Genomic DNA, 20,253 nt, shown 5'->3' with positions numbered 1-20,253 from the left:
CTGAACTTCTTGTATAGCTTCCACAGCGTTGCATATATTGTATGAAACTGAGTGTAGGTCACGGTGTAAGAAAAATAATTTAGGTGTGGACACTCCGCCCGACGGCGCGTCCACATAATGTTCGCCTCTTTCCTCCTCTCGGCCCCCATGTCGCAGCGCCTCCCACGCAACCGCGGCCGGCGCATGTACTATAGAAGACGAGCTGCGTGCGTAGCGTCCGTAACGGCGTTGCGCACGTGAGAAGTCAGCGAGCAGAAAGACTGCTCACGCGCTCTAAGCAAGACGCCGCGCTTTTGCGTACGCAACGCTGTTAGGGACGCTATGTGCGTCGGGTGCGCCGTTTACACCGTGGCCGTGTGAAAACTCGCCGTTCAGTTGCTCTTTCCTCCTCCGCTGTGCGTAAATTACAGCAGCAGCGGTCTAAACAATAAGAACAATTATGTAATTTCATTTCCGCATCCTTTTTTTTTTCTAACGCCGTGCAGCCAATTCCGGCGTTCGCCGCACGTCGCATTTTTCGGTCGCGAGCACGGTCGCGAGAAACGCGGTATGGGTTCCTTGCTCTGTTGCTGGCGTGCACGGTAAAAAAAAATGCAATGAGGTGAAAAAAAAATGAAGAAAAACGCGCGTTCGCCTCGTCGCAATAGGTTTCTTAAGCCCCCATGTCGCAGCGCCCCCCACGAAACTGCGGCCGGCGCATGTATTAAAGGCGAACATTATCTGGACGCGCTCTCCTTCGCGGCGGGCGGAGAGTGTCCACACCTAAATTATTTTTCTTACACCGTGGTATAGGTACATCGGCCAGCGTAGGCGTGCACACGAGGGGGCTGGGCGCCCCCTTGGGAAGGAGAGAATACAACATTTATTGGTAGAAATAAGTCGCTATTGGGGGTGGGCCTCCAAGTCCGGAAGACCATTGGCTCTTGCCGCCGCCCGGGCACGACGGTCGACCAGGGCTTGTTGCTGCACTGGGTCAGAGCTGGACAGGGTCGCCTTGGGGGCTTACATGACCTGTCATGTAGGCTTTTACAGAATCCAGTTTTTATTTATGCTTGTTCTATAAAAGCATGAATACACTTATTTGTTGTGGAAAGCTGTGGTTTTCCTTTATTTTGACTTAAAGGCACCATCGACAAGTTTTCCATTTAGGTTGCCGCAAAAGTTTTTCAACAAAATGTTCGTCAGTAGCATATGTATCGGCACTATTTTGTTCATGTGGCCACTCTCACGTGCGTCTAAGTCAGCTTATTCTTCGTTGACCAGACATTGCACTGTCCGCCTTGTACTTTGCTACGAACTAGTTGTTATCCGATCATTAGTAGTAGTTCTGGCTACGCAGCAAGCCGCTTTACGACAAAGTAGCAGTGCGCAACAGCGTTATCCACTAGGTAGAGTAGTCCTCCTCAGTCGAACTGTTTCCTGACACCGTAGCCCTCATTAGTGGCAAAGACAGTGATCGTCTTATCCGAAGTGAGTGCGTCTTTTCACAAAGCACAATATAACTTTTCCAGGGTCCCGTACATTGAATATTCTGCCACGTTGACTAGAACGTTCTGCATCTTCAACAAAGTCTCGCTTCTGTCGCATCGTTGCAACTAGGACGTAATTACCTGATTGGGTACAACTTACCACTACTGGTCAGTGGAAGTTGTCGGCACAGCGCTCGACAGGCATACTTTGAAAATTCCAGCAATGACAAGCTTTCATACGTTCACCATCGTGTCCCCTTTGAAGCGGCGCTACATACGTATCATTCACACGGCATGTCAGCGTCCTTCCTTTCACAATTTCGAACCTCACAGGCACCAAAACACTCAAAGGAACGCGCAAAACACAAGCAGCTGAACCACAAAGAGATGCACATTACTAAAGACGTGCCGGGGAACACTGGTTCTAAGAACGCGTGACGAACGCGCAATCTTCCTGCATACCGAAACCATTTGCCGCTTGATGAGACCGCCCCACCTGCTGACGTGGGGCGAGTGGAAAGGGTTTATCACTAAGCCCTCCTCCTTTTACGGTTGATGTTTGTTACGCGCGGCGACTAGACTTAGCTAGTGAAGCAAACTATGAGGCCTGGAGATATAATTCATGCCTGTTCTACCCGTTTTATTATGTTTAATTGCGCCACTTTTGGCGAACGCTTGAACTCGCATAAAGCAACTTGATGTTTCATTTCATAGATGGAGCTACCACCAAAAAACGCCTGTGAGACTTATGATTCATTGAGAATATTTTGTTTGAAGCACTGAGTGGTCAAGTTAGTGAGCACAAGTAGATAAAAGACACAATATGCATCTACTAATGTGCAATACTCGTTGGCAATTAGCGTCTAAACGAAAAAAAAGCGAGTTTCTACGGGACTGGTCAGCAGGAAAATTACGTAAATTCACTGCTGTCTTGCAGGTTCCCTAATAAAGATAAAGGAATTTTCTCTTCATAGAATCATAGAAAGGGCCTTGCTTCTTCATTATGTAGAAGTTCACAGTAGCAGCTTGTATAGTTTTGTCGCTTCATCGGTAATGCGTGACCAAGTACAGCCATAAACTGCGGCATTGACACAATGATAATTCATCAAGTTTTCGTCAGAACACAAAGCAACTTCGCATGGAAAATAAGTGTAATGTAGTCTACGTAGCCACTAAATATTATTGTTCTGCTTTGAAAAGTAAAAAAGATATTCTCACAAAAACTTTTAATATTTTGCCCATTTTCATTAGAGCGTAAATAAATTACTAATTATTTTATGGCTAATATCTCTTCATAGAAACCTTAAATAGCACTTCTTCTAAAGGCACGGTAAATTTGGTCTTGTTATGTTGAACAGTTTCGCCGTACTGGCCGTACAACGGAGGCTTGTACAACGAAAATGCCTTTTGTTGCTCACACTATTTTCATTGCTATTAGGTAACGCTTCCGAACAGGCATTAACACCAGGTGTCATTAGAAAGCGGAGATCATAAGCTTTCTGAATTATTACAATTAATATTTATTTGTCAAGCGCAGTGAGCACAGTGTGTCCGCAAACAATGCGTAAAATGCGGAGGGGGGTTCGCCGGAGTGGGACCGCCACCTTAAGGCGTTCACAAAATTGCACTTCTATTGGACACGCGCCGAATGGGACGGACGCTTAGCAACGGCGCGTTGCAGGAGCTAATCGCGGAGGCCACGGTCATGATGCATTACTGCACTTTACCGCTCCCAGACGCCTACACCTTACCCGTCGACTAAGAGCACTGCGAGAGGAAAGCGTGAGATATAAAGGCGCGTTTGTAAAGACTCCAGTGTCTGTGACCGTGGCGTAGTCAATGCAGAAAAAATAAGTGCCCGTGGCGTAGTAGATAGCGTGCCCGGCACCTGCTGTCGTGGACCGAGAGGTCGTGAGTTCGACTACCGGTGGCAGAACTTTTTTTTTCTTTGCCATCTTACCGTGCGCATTTTTCTCACGTCATTTCCGTAACGAAAATACGTCACTGAAATATTGGTGGACCCCGGCATAAAACACTTTCGTGTTAAAAAATGAATCTGGAACTGCTTTGATTTTTTTAACTCGTGTAAGTACATTCTGACCCTTGCGTGCAGTATGTAGCGTTCTGTGCATTGGGATGGGCAACCCACTGTCACATACAACCTTAACAAGTTTTTTTTTTTTTCTTTCCAACAGAAAACAGGTAGTCGGTAGAAAGCGGACGCTGAAAAAACGCACACTTGCCACAACTTCCTTCGTATAACCTTGCACTGCACCTGTCGTCACTTGAGTACTGCCAATCAACTCGGGTAACAGTCGGCATAGTTTTATTTGGCCCACTGTTAACAGGAAGGGGTCGCTTGCCTCACGAGAAAAAAAAAAACAACCTATTTACCAACTGTTTGATCAGTCCCAACTGTTTGAACCAGCTGTTTACCAACTATTTATAAGCTGTTTACCAACTAACAGTATATGGCGCTCACGAATGGCTGAATTTTACTGTGACCCAGACAGAAGACCAGCAGGACAGTAGTTTCAAGAAAGCTTGACCCGGTTTATCGAGGTAGAAAAAAACCATAGAATGTGTTCTTTCATGGTTGGCTAGGGTAGAACCCCTGCTTACTATGAAGGAATTTTAAATCGTAATGTTATTCATGCTGTGATTGAAGGCATATATGTGCTTGCATGTTTGTTGTCTTGTAACATAATCTTGTTGTGCCCGTTTGAGTGACGTACAACCACAAACAAAGAAAAAAAAATGGCATGTCTCTGTGGTTGAACACCTGCTTGCCGCGTAGAAGCCTGGGTGCGATTCTCACTAGAACCGAAGTTTTTATTATTTATTTTATTTGCATCTTCCTCAATTTTTCGGTCACGGACAACGCTGATCTTTCGCTCACAACCAACGACGCCGACGCCGGCACTGACGCCGACGCCGAAATTGCTGCGAAACGAGCTCTTTAACGCTATCGTGTTAATAACATTGTTTAAAATGATGAATTATACTCCGAAAACACTACTGTCGTTAATTTCACCACCACAGGCTTCTTAATGGTTGAGAAAAGCAATGCCAAAAGTTTCACTTAAATTTCCCACCGAAATATTTGATGGTGACGTCACTGATTCCAAAGTATTTTTTCTTTTTCTTAATATGGCCCCATTGGCTCAACGCGGCTTCCTGATACTTGGTATGTTAAGCCACTGGCTACCTCAGAAGACAATGTACTTCACTTTTACCGATTAGAAACTACGTAGGCCATATTAGATGCCGTTAAAGGGTATGATGTCATGGCGACTGGTGCATAAACTTCAAGGTGGCGAGGCCACCGGCGTTTTTTTTTTTCGCGTGTTTTCTCTTACCGCAGCATGTGTGGTGTTTTTGGCAATGCGAAATGGTAATTTACTAATGCAACAAAAATCGCTTTTCTTTTTAGTGTTCCTTCCATAAGGTCACGCTTTAGTAATGTATAGTAATGTTGTCTCTGACACACGAACCCACTCCCTCATTCGTTCGCACTGCAGGCCATCGAGACAATGCGTCACAGAAGCGCCTTGGTGATCGCTGGGGTCATGTTATCAGCTGTCGTGAACGGATTAGGAAAGCTGGACGCAGTATTCTGCATCGATGCAGGTAAGAAGTCGACCTTTTACGTAGGCCGCGGCGGTGGTATAGTGGTAACGGTGCTCGTCTGCTGACCCAAAATTCGCGGGTTCGATCCCGGCCGCGGCGGTCTCATTTCGCTGGAGGCGAAATGCTAGAGGTCCGTGTACTGGGCGATGTCAGTTCACGTTAAAGGGACCCTGGAACACTTTTTGATCAGTGAGAAAACACTGCTGACCGGTAGTAGAGGCTCCTGAGAACACGTGAGCCAAACATTATAGCGCAGCACGCGGCCAGGAATTTACAATTAATTCTCAAGGTTAGCTCGAAATCGCCCACTCTTCTCTCGACAAATGATGCCATAAACACAAATGACCACGCCACAAACCCAAAGCCCGTGACAATTGGCTGATTTGAGCCCCGTGAGCAGTATACTTACCGCGGCAGCCGCAGGATGCGGGCGCATGTCCGCGCGCTCGCTCGCAATCGCAGTGAAAGTAAGCCAGGCGTTCGAAGGAAAAAAGATTAAGAAAATTGTCAAATTCACGACGCGCGCTGACCAACGGACGTAGCCTCTTGGCCCCTTGTCATCTGCCTTCTCACCGCCACCCCCCTCCCCCTCCTTTCTTGCGTGGCTTTCAGCGTGCTCGCTGGTACGAAAGAAGAAAAGCGCTTAAAGTGTGCGGCAAATTCCTGTAACTCCGCTCGCACTTCACGGATTCTAAAAAATTTGTTTGCGGCAGTCGATTCGTGAGGCAAGAGAACTCCTTTAATGAAGACATTCGATGATTGCTTGGAAAAGTGTTGCAGGGCACCTTTAATTAAAGAACACGAGATTGTCGAAATTCCCGGAACCCTCCACTATGGCGTGCCTCGTAATCATATGTTTTAGCACATAAAACTCCAGATATCATTATCAAATCGGTAATCCACAAACTGTAAGATGTTTTGAGAACAAGTTGAATGGCGATAAGGGGATAGCACGTGCGCGGAAGGGTCAAGGCTAATGTACGAAAAAGAAAAGGTGGATAACAAAGTGGCATCTGAAGTGTGATTTACAGGTCATGATGCGCAATGAGTGCAATTAAATAGTCATGACAGCCTTTGAAAAGTGGTGCCGTCCTGTCTCGCTCGTAGCTGAGTAAAAAGACGCGCTTGCCCTGCTTATTTTCAGAGAGGCATTTTTTTCCGATACTTTAGTTCATGTGCACTAGTACCGAGTGATACTCTTGTTTCCCTTCCAAGTACTTCCGGTCAAGCACTTCTGGTCTTCCTAATATGCAGAAAAAAAGTGTTAAAATATAGAAATAAGTGGTCCTGGTTGAAGTTAAGGGTTATGTTGGATACATACGCTATCGGAGCCTAACTTTACTTAATATAAGGGCCAATGAACTGTCAGGATAAAACCTTACAGTGCCCCTTACGCATTCTCCCCGCCCACCTCCGAAAGCTTACTGCACCTGACGCGGTTTTGCACAGCCTCCAGGATCGGAGGCATTGCAAGCTTTCTGCACCTCACCTGGTTTTGCACTGCCCCCGTAATCGGCCCAGCTATTACCTGGCGACGATGTCATGTGATGACGTCATCATGAGACATCGTAGTGACGTCATCACGCGATTATGCTTTCTTGCACCACTCGTGTTGACGCCGACGCCGCCGACCCGGGACGCCGCCGGTCAATTTTGGCGTTTGGTGAGGCATCTAAGGATTTCGTCTTAAAAAATAGTTGATTGACTTCATTGAAATATTGCGAGCAGCTGGGATTGTTGCAGCACCTGGAGGAGCAGGTCTAAACCACGCGCTTCTTTTTACGTGACCTCTGAGATCAATTCCTGCAGCGCGATTAAGCACAAGATCAATCCAAGGAATACACCAGGACACACGAATGCCGACGTGCTAGTGTCAGCGCCAGATCACTAAGTCAAGAATTAGGGTCGCATCCAAATTTTTGGAATGCGATATCTTATATGGCGCTCTTAGACTCGCACTCTGCAACGGGGTAGGACGGTGTCCGATATCTATATAGAAAGAAAACTGGCGCTGCGATCGCTGAGCCACCATGAGAATGATGGGAAATACAGGCTTCGAACGGGTACAGGCTTCGGTTAGCTAGCGAACAATCTAAGGATCTTTTTCTGCAGTTTCAGTTTCGTTCTTCGCGAGGCGTGGGTAGTAGGTTGCGTTGCAAAGCATTCAAGCAGTGCCTTTGTTTTCAAAGAGGCTGAAGACCGCTACATCTCTTGGTTCGCTGCGACGTTGCAGCTTTACAGGCTGTATTTCACAGTTTCGGCAAAGCGTCGTGCACTCACCGCTGCGCATAGACGTAGCGTCCCATGCCAGTGTAGGAACTGGCATAGAGTTCACGTTTTTTGATACGCGCTACTTGTCAAATTCTTTCAAATCGACTGCGAAACGACGGCGAAGCTAAGTAGGCGCACCGTCACGCTCCTCTGACTCGACTTCACAACAAAACAGAGATGCGTTGGGGACAGCCCACTTGTACAGACGCACCATCGCAGCAGATGATACGTTAAGTGTTTCTCACTCAATACAGCACTCAATACAGTACTGTTATTTCCATAAATAGATAACACGTACCTTCGAGGGAAAACAAGCGTGTTTGTTTTAAGTGTTGTAAAAAAAGATTAATTATATCGCGATGCCAAATCTGGAACACAATTGGAGAGCAATCCATACCCTGGTGGTTGAATTTGTCCAGGTTTCACTTCCATCTCACCGTCACGCAATCTTTTTGCAAAAAGTTTCACGTATAAAAGAATGAAGCAAGTTTTAATTGGAAATAACTTCATATCGCTTTGTTTTACACTCGGCAAACAAGCGTCGCGAATCTTCAGAACGAAAGCCATCCGAAGCAGATCCGAAGCCTGTACTTCCCATCATTCCCTTGGTGGCTCAAGCGCCGCTGAAGGAGCCCGCATAGACACTAGCTCCAGTTTCCCCGCTAGGCATTATACATATATTTTTCGCGGAAGTCACGCGACGTCACCACAGCCACTTCCGCTTTGCTCAGCCGCCATGTTCGGGAACCTTTCGAGACGCGGCTAACCCGGCTACCGTGTTGCGGCAGCTGGCGCGCGCATTTTGCAGTGTTATACTTAGAGCCACAGCCATGACGATTTGTGCGATGTTCGGCTGTCGTAGCAGAAGCAAGACTTCTGCGAAACCGACCCACAGAGAGCCAGGCACCGGCATGTTTTGTTTGCCGAAGGTTATCACCAAGCAGTGCGAGAGAACGCGGGCCCTCTCAGAAAGGCGCCGGCGCCTTTTAGTTTGGTAGTTGAACTCTCGACGAGATTTTCCTTTTCATGAAAAAAAAAAAAAAAACCGTGTTTAGGATGTCTTCGCTGGCATTTCTGCTAAAGCAACCAACTTAAGCTTGCTTCAGATGTTCACACTTGCACATTGTTAGATGCTCGCCTCTTATTATTATTTTTTTTTTTGAGGCTCTCGCTTGCTATGAGGTAAGAAGGAAGGCACTTTCGTGCACGCCTTGCGAGTTTACGGTAAAACTGGCGTGAGCAGTGAGTACGACTTACTTTTACGAAGATAAAAAGAAAAAGAAGTCCGCTTTTTTTGTTTTTTTCATGCGTAAGCATATCAGGCCCGTCGCCAGAAATATTTTTTCCGGGAGGTGGGGGGCACTTGCTGAAGGCCTTGAAAAACACCGATTTTTATTATTTTTTTTCGGTAAAATACTTACAACCATCCAAATTACTGGGAGGGGGGGGGGGGTCCCCTGCGCCCTGGCTAAGGGCCTGAAGCACGCACAAACTCGCAAGAAGCGGCCTGGGCTGCTGTTTACACACTCACCTCGGCCAACACGACGACACGTTGTGACGGCAACTTCTTCGCTGCAATGTTCTTCACGAACCCACTCGTAAAATAATTGCGCGCATCTAATTAAGGACTTCTAAGACTTCATTTGCTGCAAGGAAATGTAGCTGGTTGACAGTACCAGGTAGTTTATAATATCCACGTGCGTCGTTGGTGGCAGTACCTCGGCATCCGTGGTCGCGTCTCTTCCTATGCGCAGCTTATACGGGTCCACACCGCTGCACATGGCAATTTTCACTTCATAACGCACTCTGGTGGGTCCTACGAGCTCGTCGAAGTAACCGGGACAAAACTTCATTTCGTGCACAAGTGTTGCCTGCGAAAATGCCGCCGGAACGTGCGCTGACGCAACCGCACGCTGGCTTTGCGGCCACGGCGTGTGCTCGTAAGCGTCCGGTGATGGCGGCGACTGCCCAACAAATGTCCCGCACGCCGGATATGACGTCACGTGAAAACTATGTATACACTATGCTGACGACAAATGTTACTCGATCCCTAAGACGGTGCAGACTAGCAGAGCTGCACACTAAGACAAGTGACTTCTACTGCCGTATTTACACACTATAAGCAGTTCTTAGACCTGAATGGTGTTTGCTAGTCTTGGCTAAAACTATGGACAGTGTTGGCTACGATTTGCTGAATGAGGGTTATTGTTGAGTACGTGCTGCAATCAGAACAACATTGTTTTGATTTTTGTTGCCTACTTTTTTTTCTGTAAGGCTGTACATGTATTAGAACTGAAAACTGAGCTAGTTGATGCGTGTTCATCGTTTAGTAGGTGCAGCGCTCACAAAGACGGGGACGAAGGCCGCCGCTGTTAAACTTGTCGCCGTCTTTGCGAGCGCCGCACCAGTTAAAAGGTACTCTACTTTTTAAAGTCAAAAGCTTTGCGTGCCTCATGAAAGGCGAATAGTGACCGTCGGCGACAACACGAGTGACGCAAAAAATCATCATGTGATGACGTCAGCCAGTGACGTCAACATGACGTCACATATTGCTAAAATTTGTAACTTAATCACGATGTCACTATGACGATACATAACATGACGTCACACGATGACGTCATCACATGACTACGTCGTGCATTCAAAGATGGGCCAATCCTTGAGGCACTGCAAGACCACGTGAGGTGCAGAAACTTTCCGGGGATGTGGGTGGGGAGGGGGGGGGGAGGGGTCAATGCAATCGACTGATGAAAAAGAAAGTAATTGCTTTCGCCTTGAATCGCGTTAAGCAAATGCATAAGGGATCGTTAGACTTTTGTGTGACCGAAATAGGGTTACCTTCTCACGGCAGCTGTGATCTGCGTGCACCATCTTATTGGATACGCGGTGTTCAGAACGAGTGACAACAGTGAACGTCCTGTACAATCCGCAGCGCGCGTATGTTCCTTGACGGCCCAGTATCTCTTCCTCCTGGTCAAGACGGGTTTCGACATCACCATTGTTGGTGTCATTCTTGATTTCCTGGAGTAAACATGGACGCTGTACCCTGGGAACCATCGCACGAAGAATTCCCCGGAAGCATTCAGCGTTAGTCTATTGACTGAAATTCATCTATTCATCTAACTGGACTACATTTGAAAGTGATATATTTTTTGTGTACATAGTGTTTACTTTAGTTGATGGAAATCTGCATGTTCAATTTCTTGATTGAAACATCACTCCACACTGTTCATAAATGTATTTCCTTCCTCTTGAATTAACCAATAATTATGAAACCTTAGTTCATGCAAACATTTTCTTGTGATATACTGATATACATAGTTTGTAGACCTTCCGCTTTTCCGTCGTGTGTTGCAGCTTTGAGAAAACTTGGTAAGCATTAGTGCAATGCTTTTATGCAATCGCATAGTTTCTGTTGTGTTACCATGTTGTTCGTGGTTAAACTTCGCAGTGCTCACTTCACAATGTTTGATTCAATAACAGCACACTACGTACGAAATACGTTACATTTTCGTGTGGGACGGAGGAACATAGTCGACCCTTTCCTAGAGGATTTTGGCCTTCAGTTCTACGGAGCAACTTGGATATGAAGTACATTTGATTGGCTAGATGATTTTGCTTTGCATTTGTTATGATTGCGTTTCACATGGCAGATGATGTAATTTGAGGCAGTGACTTCATGGCATTGTATAACTCACACATTGTATAAGACATTGTATAAAATTGCATAATATTGTATAGCACTGTATAACACTTGCGTGAATATTGTAATACAACTAACTGCATTCTCCTGCACTACCGAAGGGAAGTTGTACCTTGGTCATGTGTATTGAAACATTTTTAGCCAATCTTCTTCGTTCTGCAGTGTGCACCACAAGGGTTTGTTCTGTACGTGAAGGTAAATTATTTATACATAAATACAATCAATGTCTGATGTACCACGGTGAGAGTCAGTTCGCATAGTAACTCCCCCATAGTCGTCTACATCTTACCGCAGAACTTCGTAGTACAGCAGTGGACTAGAAAATAGAGCTCGAAATCGTCTGTGCACTGTTAACTAAATAAATCTATATTGTATTGTCTTTGTACTGTGATTTGGCTTGTACTTTGAGCGTATCTGAAATGAGTCAGGGGGTGCGCCAGTGACAAAGCGCATGCGGTGCTCTTACATGCAATATTAATGTTATATTGACGTGGATTTCAATTAGTCAATAAAACGTATTTCCAGGGCCCTTCAAGGGAATTGGTCTATTGTTTTTATCTCAGTGCTCATTGCCGTTTGGCTGTTCATCTATACACAAGCTTTTCAAGGTACATAATGATAAGATACTGGCATGTATGATGTTCAGACGTACGTATTGCGTGAAATCTTGAACAGCGTTAAAAAATTGCGTAGAGCACACACACACACAAAAAAAGGCGAAGCTCGCAATAAGCCGTGCAAGGCTTGACATAGCGGAACTGGACGATTGTGAAGATTAATCTGGTTGCTTTTAGGTTGTTTCTAGGCCTTAGCCACGGTGCAAGAAATTTATTTATTTATTTATTTACTTATTTATTTAATTATTTATTTATTTATAGAATACTGCAGACAAAAAGGTCCAAGCGGGGTGAGCATACATGATACACACTAAATAACAGAATGAAACAAGGTTGCAAAGCGTTTTTTACACAATTTCTTTGGATATAAGACGGAGGGTTATGACTTAAAAAAAAAAGAAAAGAACAATTGAACAACTTGTTCATAATACAATTCTAAGGAATTCATGGAAGAATAGTATTTACACAAATGGTCAAGGGCGTTGGGGAAATGCTTCGGTTAGTTTATTCCAATCAGCTATTGTTTGTGGGAAGAAGAAGTACCGAAAAGTGTCATTCCTTGCGAAGATTGGCGGTAGGGAATGAGGATAGTGGTGCCGAGTGGGTCTGCTTAACAAGGGGGATACGTATGCTGCGGTGTCTAAGGATAGTCTGTGGTTTACAATGTCTGAAAGAAACTGTAGCCGACTTTTTTTTCTTCGAATTTGTAACAGTTTTATACCATTTGCCGTTAGTAATGCAGTTGGGGAGTCGGTTGGCATAAATTTACTATAAATAAATCGTACTGCTTTTCTTTGAATTCTTTCTAGGATTTGAACGTTAATTTTTGTGTGGGGATCCCTAACTATGGAGGCGTACTCAAGTGAAGTAGAGAGGTGGGCGAGTTGGAACTGATGCATTCTTGAAAACTTTTCAGCGCGAACTGGACGGAGCACAAAGAAGAGGACACAAGACGAGCGCTGTCTAACAACTGAAGTTTATTAAAAGAAAAATCAAACACCAGAAAAACCAACAACGCATGCGCGGAAGTTACCTGTAGTCAAAGAACTCGTTAAGCTTACGTAGCTCACAATCTAAGAGGCAGACGGACGGCTCAGATATGCAATCATCTCCCGCATCTTTAATGAAGTACGCTCCCGCAAGTTCACGTGCCCTTTTACCCGTATGCTTGTGCAAGATGACAGTGTTGTCGAACAACGGCTTACATCCACACGCCCTACAATGAGTCGAAAGGTGTGACGTCGGCGTTCCCTTTAAGGTGCTGTTGTGCTGGCGGAGTCTTTCATTCATGCATTTACCCGACTGGCCTATATACAACTTGCCGCAGGAGAGGGGAATCCTAAAGACCACTCCGACAGAGCATTAAACAGGGAGGTTGCGATGCTTCACCGTGCAACCCACACCCGAAGTTCCTCTAGCCTTGTTTTCAATCGCGGAACAAGCTTTACCAACTTTTAGATTTGATGAAAAGAGAACATCGACATCAAAATTTTTTGCTATCTTCTTAAAACGATGAGACAGCCGGTGCACGTAAGGCATGACCGCGTATCTCCTGGGCTTATCGTCTGGATCACTGGTTACAACTTGGCGGGATTTGCACTTCTTAATTAATCTTTCCGAGGCTGACACTAGAACATGCACAGGGAACCCAGCATTCTTTAGAGTTCGCGCTGAAAAGTGTTCAAGAACGTAATCAAGTTTTGGCCTAATTAAGGAAAAGTAGGAGAGGAGTTTAACACTAGGCGGGACAGTCTTGAGCTTGTGGCGGAGAAGGCATAATTTACGGAAAGCGGCAGAGCAGATGTTATTTATGTGCAAATTCCAGGATAAGGTACTTGTTAACGTTAGGCCTAAGTATTTATAGGAGGCTACTTTAAGTAAAGGTGCTTCAGCTAAATTGTATGTGTAGTCTAATGGGACTTTTTTGCGCGTTATGGGGAGATACACACATTTATTTGCATTAAGAAGCATTCCCCATTGTTCACACCATTTTGACACATTGCCTAAGTTAGTATTAAGGTCACATTGGTCACTAATGCAGGTTACATCTCTAAACAAAACACAATCGTCAGCAAATAGACGAATTTGTACCGGGGTGCTAATTACATCGACAATGTCATTAATGTAGACCAGAACCAGAAGGGAGCCTAGTACGCTCCCCTGCGGAACGCCAGAAGTCACCGGAAGGCAGCCGGATTGTTTTTCTCCCACCTGAACGTATTGGTTGCGATTGTGTAGATAAGCTGAGATCCAGGAGATAAATAATTCTGGTATCCCAACTAACCGAAGCTTTATAATTAGTTTAACGTGTGGAACTGTGTCGAATGCTTTACTGTAGTCTAAGAATATTACATCAGTTTGCCGTTAGCATGAAGACAAGCTGCAAAGGTATGAATGATAGCAACCAATTGTGTTGTAGTAGAAAATCCTGTTCGAAACTCATGTTGATGATTTGTTAAAACTGAGTGTTTTTCTAAGAATTCATTTAATTTATGAGCTATTAGGTGATCGATAAGCTTACAGCATGATGATGCTAAGGAGATCGGTCGATAAATTTGTAGTACTAGACGGTCACCTTTCTTGAATATAGGAACAATTCGTGCCGACTTCCAGTCCTCTGGCCATTCGGCTGACGACAAAGAGACACGAAAAATGACGACTAAGTATTTTGCAACAGACTCTGAAAAGAGACGCAGAAATATGCTGGGAATATTGTCGAGTCCACAAGAAGTTTCAGTCTTCGAGTTCAACAATATAGCAACGACACCAGAATAAGAAATAAAGGTTACATTTGCAGCATTGTCCGCATTTATGGCAGATGGGGAAGCACTAGGAGTAGAAAATACACTATGAAAATATTCATTGAGGTGTTCAGCAATGGCAGCCTGCTCAGACACCATTGAACCATTGACAAAAACCTGTAATATGGGTTTCTTTTTTTCGCTAATATAGTTCCAGAGCTTCTTTGGATCATTCTTTGGACGTTTGCGAGTGACGTATTGAAGTAGTATTCCTTCGAGGTGTGCACGACATGTGCAAGCTTATCTAGAGCGTCAGCTATAAATTTGGGGTCAGCATGCTTTTGCTTTAATCTTTTAACTTTACGCTTGAGATGAATGATGCTTCTCGTCATCCAGGGCGTATGTTTATGCACCTTTTTACGTTTAGACGGTATAAATTTTTCGATACAGTAGAAGCATATGCGTTTAAATTGGTCCCGCAATCTGCAAACATCGGTAGCTACAAAATCTGTCAGACAGGTTTATAGGTGCTCGATAATGCAAGCATCATTGGCACGTGTACAGTCTTTCACACAATGAAAGGACGAGTTTGCAGTGTACGAAAGCGGTACCAGAGGGATAAAAACTGACAGAAGGTAGTGATCAGACAGCCCTTGATCAATTACTACGGTGTGTGTACTAAAATCACTGGGAATAAATACCAAATCTAAAATAGACTTAGCAGTGCCCTGATAATGCGTTGGTAATTGTACCAAATTATGTGCGAGCATGATGTCAAAAACTGCATTTGCATTACTGATATTGGCTGTAAAAGTTTCAAAACGTTCCCAATCTACTCTAGACTGAAATCGCCAATCAAAAGAACTTTGTTGCCATGGTATATAGACATGTGTGCCTTTAATTTTAATAGGTATTAAAGAGCTGAGTCCGGCGGTCTATATAATGAGCATAGGATAAATGAGTGGCCCCACAAAGTTACTTTAATACAGATACATTAAAGTTCCGGTATATCCTCCAACAAAACAGCATAAAATTTTTGTTGGATCAGGACGGCCACACCACCTCCCCTTGATTGCCTGTCCTTGCGAAAAGCCGTACTGGAAGGCGGAAAATGTCGCCATCATTCACCTGTTCATGTAACCACGTCTCAGGTATTACAGTAATGTGAGGATCGTACAGCAGTAGTAGGATTTCGAGGGGCTCGGTTTTATTCATAACACTGCGGGCATTCAAATTAAGTAGACGAAGTTGCTTGTGCGCATGCACATTACGTTGGGCGCGGTGTTTTTGTAGCCGGTCATTTTTACCCGCCTATTTTGCACCTCATCCCAAAAACACATATCCTTATCGATCTTTAGTTTATCGTGTATCAGGTTGATTCTTTTCCCTTGTTCTATCTCGGCCTCTGCGCTGTGCCAGAGCAGACTGCATTTTTTAAGCGTTGATTTTGAGTAATCATTCTTAACAAAGATATTTGAGCCCTTCAGTTTGCTTGCGTTTTTCATTATCTGTTTCTTTTCTGTAAAGTCTTGCAGATACACTATTACAGACCGCGTTCCTACGTGCTTACCCAGTCGATAGATACGCCCAACAGATTCAGATTTAACCTGAAGTTTTTCTTGAAAAAGACCCTTCACGACCTTGTCCTTTAGTTCATCTTCTGATTCTGCTGAGGTCTCAGGTATTCCATGAATAATTACATTTGAACGTCTCCTGTGGTCTTCAAGGTCTGTTAGCTTTTTAGTTTGAAAATACATTGCGTGTTCAAACGATTTCAGTATGGCATGCAATTGATCAGTGTTCTCATGCTATGCTGAGAACTCAGTCACTATATACAGTACGCCTAAAGTCAAGCATCTGTTCTCTCAGCTCAGAAAATTTCTGTCTGACCGTCAAGTAGTTGCTCGTACAGTTTCTTCTGGGTGGGCCCAGGGTTTTCCTCGACATCACCGCAAATTAGTAGTTGGCAAACGACAAAACAGTCATACGCCATTACAAAACAACGCCGTGGGCACGACAGAACCACTAAGCCTCGACAATCACTACGTATTGAACTAGAACGGGAACTAACCTGCACCAAGCAGAGAAGCGTTCCATTTAGCGACATGGCAGCTTTGGGTCCACCGTGCCCACAGAAGACGAAATCGTGCCGGTGCTCTTTTATAGCGGCGCCAAATGACGACGTCACGCTGTGATGCTTGAAAGGAAAGGCCAGTAGAACTGCGTCGTGGGGTGACGAGAGCGTTGAAAACGGGGGGCCTTTGCTGATGAGCTGGCTCGTGTCGCCGCAAGACGCATAAAGTGGCTGCGCGCATTCAAAAGCACCGAAGCCAAGAAAAACCTGCACCAAGCAGAGAAGCGTTCCGTTTAGCGACATGGCAGCTTTGGGTACACCGTGCCCACAGAAGACGAAATCGTGCCGGTGCTCTCTTATAGCGGCGTCAAATGATGACGTCACGCTGTGATGCTTGAAAGGAAAGGCCAGTAGAACTGCGTCGTCGGGTGACGACAGCGTTGAAAACAGGGTGGCCTTTGCTGATGAGCTGGCTCGTGTCGCCGCAAGATGCATAAAGTGGCATTCAAAAGCACCGAAGCCAAGAAAAACCTGCACCAAGCAGAGAAGCGTTCCATTTAGCGACATGTTCTGCTTCGCAAGAAGCCCGAGAGATGGCGCTACCAACTTCGACCCGGGTAGAGGCGATTCAGGGAGACATGGGATGGTCGGCGTTTGAGGCCCGCGAGGCACAGAGCAAAATCGCCTATGAGGCGCGCCTCCGCAACATGGACGATACCAGGTGGGCCCGGAAGCTATTTCGATATATCAATATCGTTGGCATCCGGACACAGTGGTGCGCCCGTGTGCAAACCCTGCGCCGAAAATACGGCTTCCTGGCACGCACTGAGGATGAGGCCGCCGAGCGCAAGACTGCCATACGGACCTTGGTACGCCAAGCGGAAAACGCCCAGTGGAGTGCGAATGCGCAGAGAAAGACCACGATGGCACTGTACCGCGAGCACAAGGGCGAAATCTCCGCGGAGCCACTATACGCCTAGTGCGCGCCGACGGAAGCGCCATAGGCGGCGAACTTCAACATTGCTCTCGGGAAAGCAAGCAGACGGCCGCCGTGGTTTCCTACGTCGTTGTACGTGTGTTTCCGCGTTGTTCACGTTTCCGTAGTGAAATAAGCAACGTTCGTCGTATGTGTGGTGGCCGAAACTTCAAGGGATGTCGAATAACAATTGCTGTGGAGTGGAGTGCTCAAACACCTACAAAAACGCGCCCGGAACACGGTTTTACTCACCGCAAGGCCTCCTGAGCAAGAGCGACGGAAGCAATGGATCGCCGCTGTTCATTGGCAAAGACGAGCCGCTTCGTCATTGTGCGGGTTAACACGTCGCTTCTTGTTCTAATGCTTTCGTTCTGTCATATCGGTGCTCGCTGGATGCACTCGATCATGTTGACACTGGTAGACGACCAAAGTTATCAGCCTGAGCATGCGTTGGTTCGGTTCGACCGCCGTGCAGGGCACTTCCCTCAAACGTTCTATATTTCAGAAGTGTTGTAGTTCGGGCGAGTAGGTCATCCATGAACTTAACTTTTACTAGCGCGGTACATGTACCGCGCTATTACAAGCTAAGTTCTATATTTATTATCTACAGAAACAAAAATGCACCAATGGTTGACTTCAGAAAGAACAAGAAGTGATTGAGACGTCACCTTTGTAAACAAAACAAAGCGGATGTTCACCACGAGCTGCACCTCATAGCTGGATCTTGTTACGCTGGTCTGCGCGACGCACCTTTGATATTCACCGGCATGACGATTCACTCCACGCGGACGTTCGTTCTCCTCCGCAGTCGGTCATCACATGTCTTTTCGGCGACCCTCTTCAAAACTTGTCACTGTCATCTCTTGATACTTAACTCACAGCACTAGATCATCAAACAACACGTCTTCTGCGGTCGAGCGAACGATGCTATCACTAGAACGACATAACTTCATCGCCGACTAACTCCTCACTGACTGACTCTGACCACGCGCGCTTGCTGCTCTTGCATCAATTGCCTGTATCGGCTCGCGCCTGGGTGCCTGGGTTCGGGAAGGTGCGTATGATTCGTCTGTGCGTAGCACAGCGAAAGCTAGGGAACGGGAGAGATCCTCTCACCGATTCGTCTGCGGAATCAGACGGTGCCGCTGGCTCGGCTAGCTCGGCTTTGCTTTCTCGAATATCCCGATCTTTCGCGTTCGTTGGCTGTGTCGGTGGCGTCTCCTGCGGAGAGGGTAAGAGGCGCGCGGGCGCGCCAGGCGCGCTCCCGGCGCCTTTTTATACTTGTTTTTTCGATGCGCGCGCTCTGTCGCGCACGAACCGTCGGCAACAGGCTTTCATGCCGTCGTTCGAAATCGGCGACGTGCGCTTAGTTAAGCGCTCGTTCGTGAGAAACATGGTGCACAAGTCCACTTTTGTAGAGGCCCGTGCCTTTCCTGCAGCTGCCAGTGCAGAATTAGTTGGCTGGCACCCGCACGAAGGGGAAATAGCAGCCGCGAACGTCATTCATCTCCTCACAGCAAAGCTGTACAAAGCGCTGTCGCCTGCTCGGCTTCCCGCACGTACTGTCGGCGGCGCCCGCTAGGTGGCTATCAGTGGCGCCTCTATAGGCGGTGCACGAGGCGTATACGATAATAGTGTCGGCAGTACGCTGCTCTTTGAGGCTCGGGCGGGAGCGCTTCGCACACTGTCCTACCGGCGACACTTTGACACCGATCCAGACGCAACGTTTATAGATACTTTTTCAGTTCCGTAACTCCTCCGCCGAAGGCGGCCGCCACTTTTACCCAGGCAGTGAGAGGGCACCACAGTCGTGAATAGCGCTGTCGCGCGCGCGGGCACACGTGTTCTTTCCCGTAGTTGCTTCGCCGCGTGAGGGGCTGTCATGGAATGTTTTTCCTGGGTGTGTTGGCTGTGCATGCGCGAGGTTTACTCTCGACGACTTCGGTGAATTCAGACAACCGAGCACTCCTTGCCACAGGAAGTCAAGCAGTTTTCAAGCTTTGCGATGCCAACTTGTTCCGTGCCCGGCTGTGCCAGCGGGTAGAAAAGCGGCACTTTTTTTGCGCTGCCGCCCGATCCGCAGCATCTTGAAAGCTTGGTGCGAGATATTTCTCACGCCAATAAACCGCGGAGAAAAACATGCAAGACCATATACCATAGCGACCAAGTTTAGCCACTTGTACCTTGCTTAGTGCATTTGAAAGCATCTGTGCAAAAAAAAAAAAGCGTCGTGAAGTCCTCGTCCAGAAACATGCGATGAAAGAGAAAGTGTGCCAACAGCTTATGTCCATGCCATTCCGTGACCTCTTAGGTGCTTCTGACGACCGTGGGTACTGTGCACCATTACCAGAAGCAACGGCCTTTTGTTACCTGGCAGGCTACGTGGCTTTCAAATTGAAGAAAACAACGCGTTGCGAGGTCTGCAAATACGATGCCCTTGGTAGGCGGGATTCCCTGCCGCTTGAGTCCATGCTGGTCACTGTGCGCGAATGTGTCAGTGGTAGCATTTCAGAGAAACTGCTTGCACGTAAGCACGTACGGTAGAGCGTGCTATCAAGCATGCTAGCAAGGACACATTTTTTGGTGACCTGTTTTGGGGTGTGCTGAATGCTCTTATAACGAGAGGAACAAACACTGTTGGCTTCACTTTTATTTACTCCCATGCACTTCTTTGCGCAAGCCAAATGCTTGGAAAACAGCAGTACCATTAGGGCATAGAGAGAGCGCAAGAAAGCAAGCTTTAACAATTAGCTGGCAGCAAACCTGCCAACA

General features: G+C 46.3%; 1 protein-coding gene across 1 annotated transcript in view; it reads right to left on the bottom strand.

Annotated features, from left to right (window-relative positions):
• The window catches only part of LOC119404563 (uncharacterized), a 74,188-nt gene extending 57,315 nt beyond the window's left edge, over positions 1–16,873 (bottom strand). The window contains exon 1 of the mRNA XM_037671109.2: positions 16,503–16,873. Coding sequence (XP_037527037.1) covers positions 16,503–16,808 — 306 coding nt within the window. The 5' untranslated portion in view covers positions 16,809–16,873. The remainder of the gene's footprint in view (positions 1–16,502) is intronic.
• Positions 16,874–20,253: the final 3,380 nt, after the last annotated feature.

The sequence above is a fragment of the Rhipicephalus sanguineus genome, chromosome 9 (genome assembly GCF_013339695.2).
Source record: "Rhipicephalus sanguineus isolate Rsan-2018 chromosome 9, BIME_Rsan_1.4, whole genome shotgun sequence".
Taxonomy (NCBI): domain Eukaryota; kingdom Metazoa; phylum Arthropoda; class Arachnida; order Ixodida; family Ixodidae; genus Rhipicephalus; species Rhipicephalus sanguineus.
Note: the sequence above shows the minus strand (reverse complement) of the source record. Positions and strands in the feature narration are given on the sequence as shown.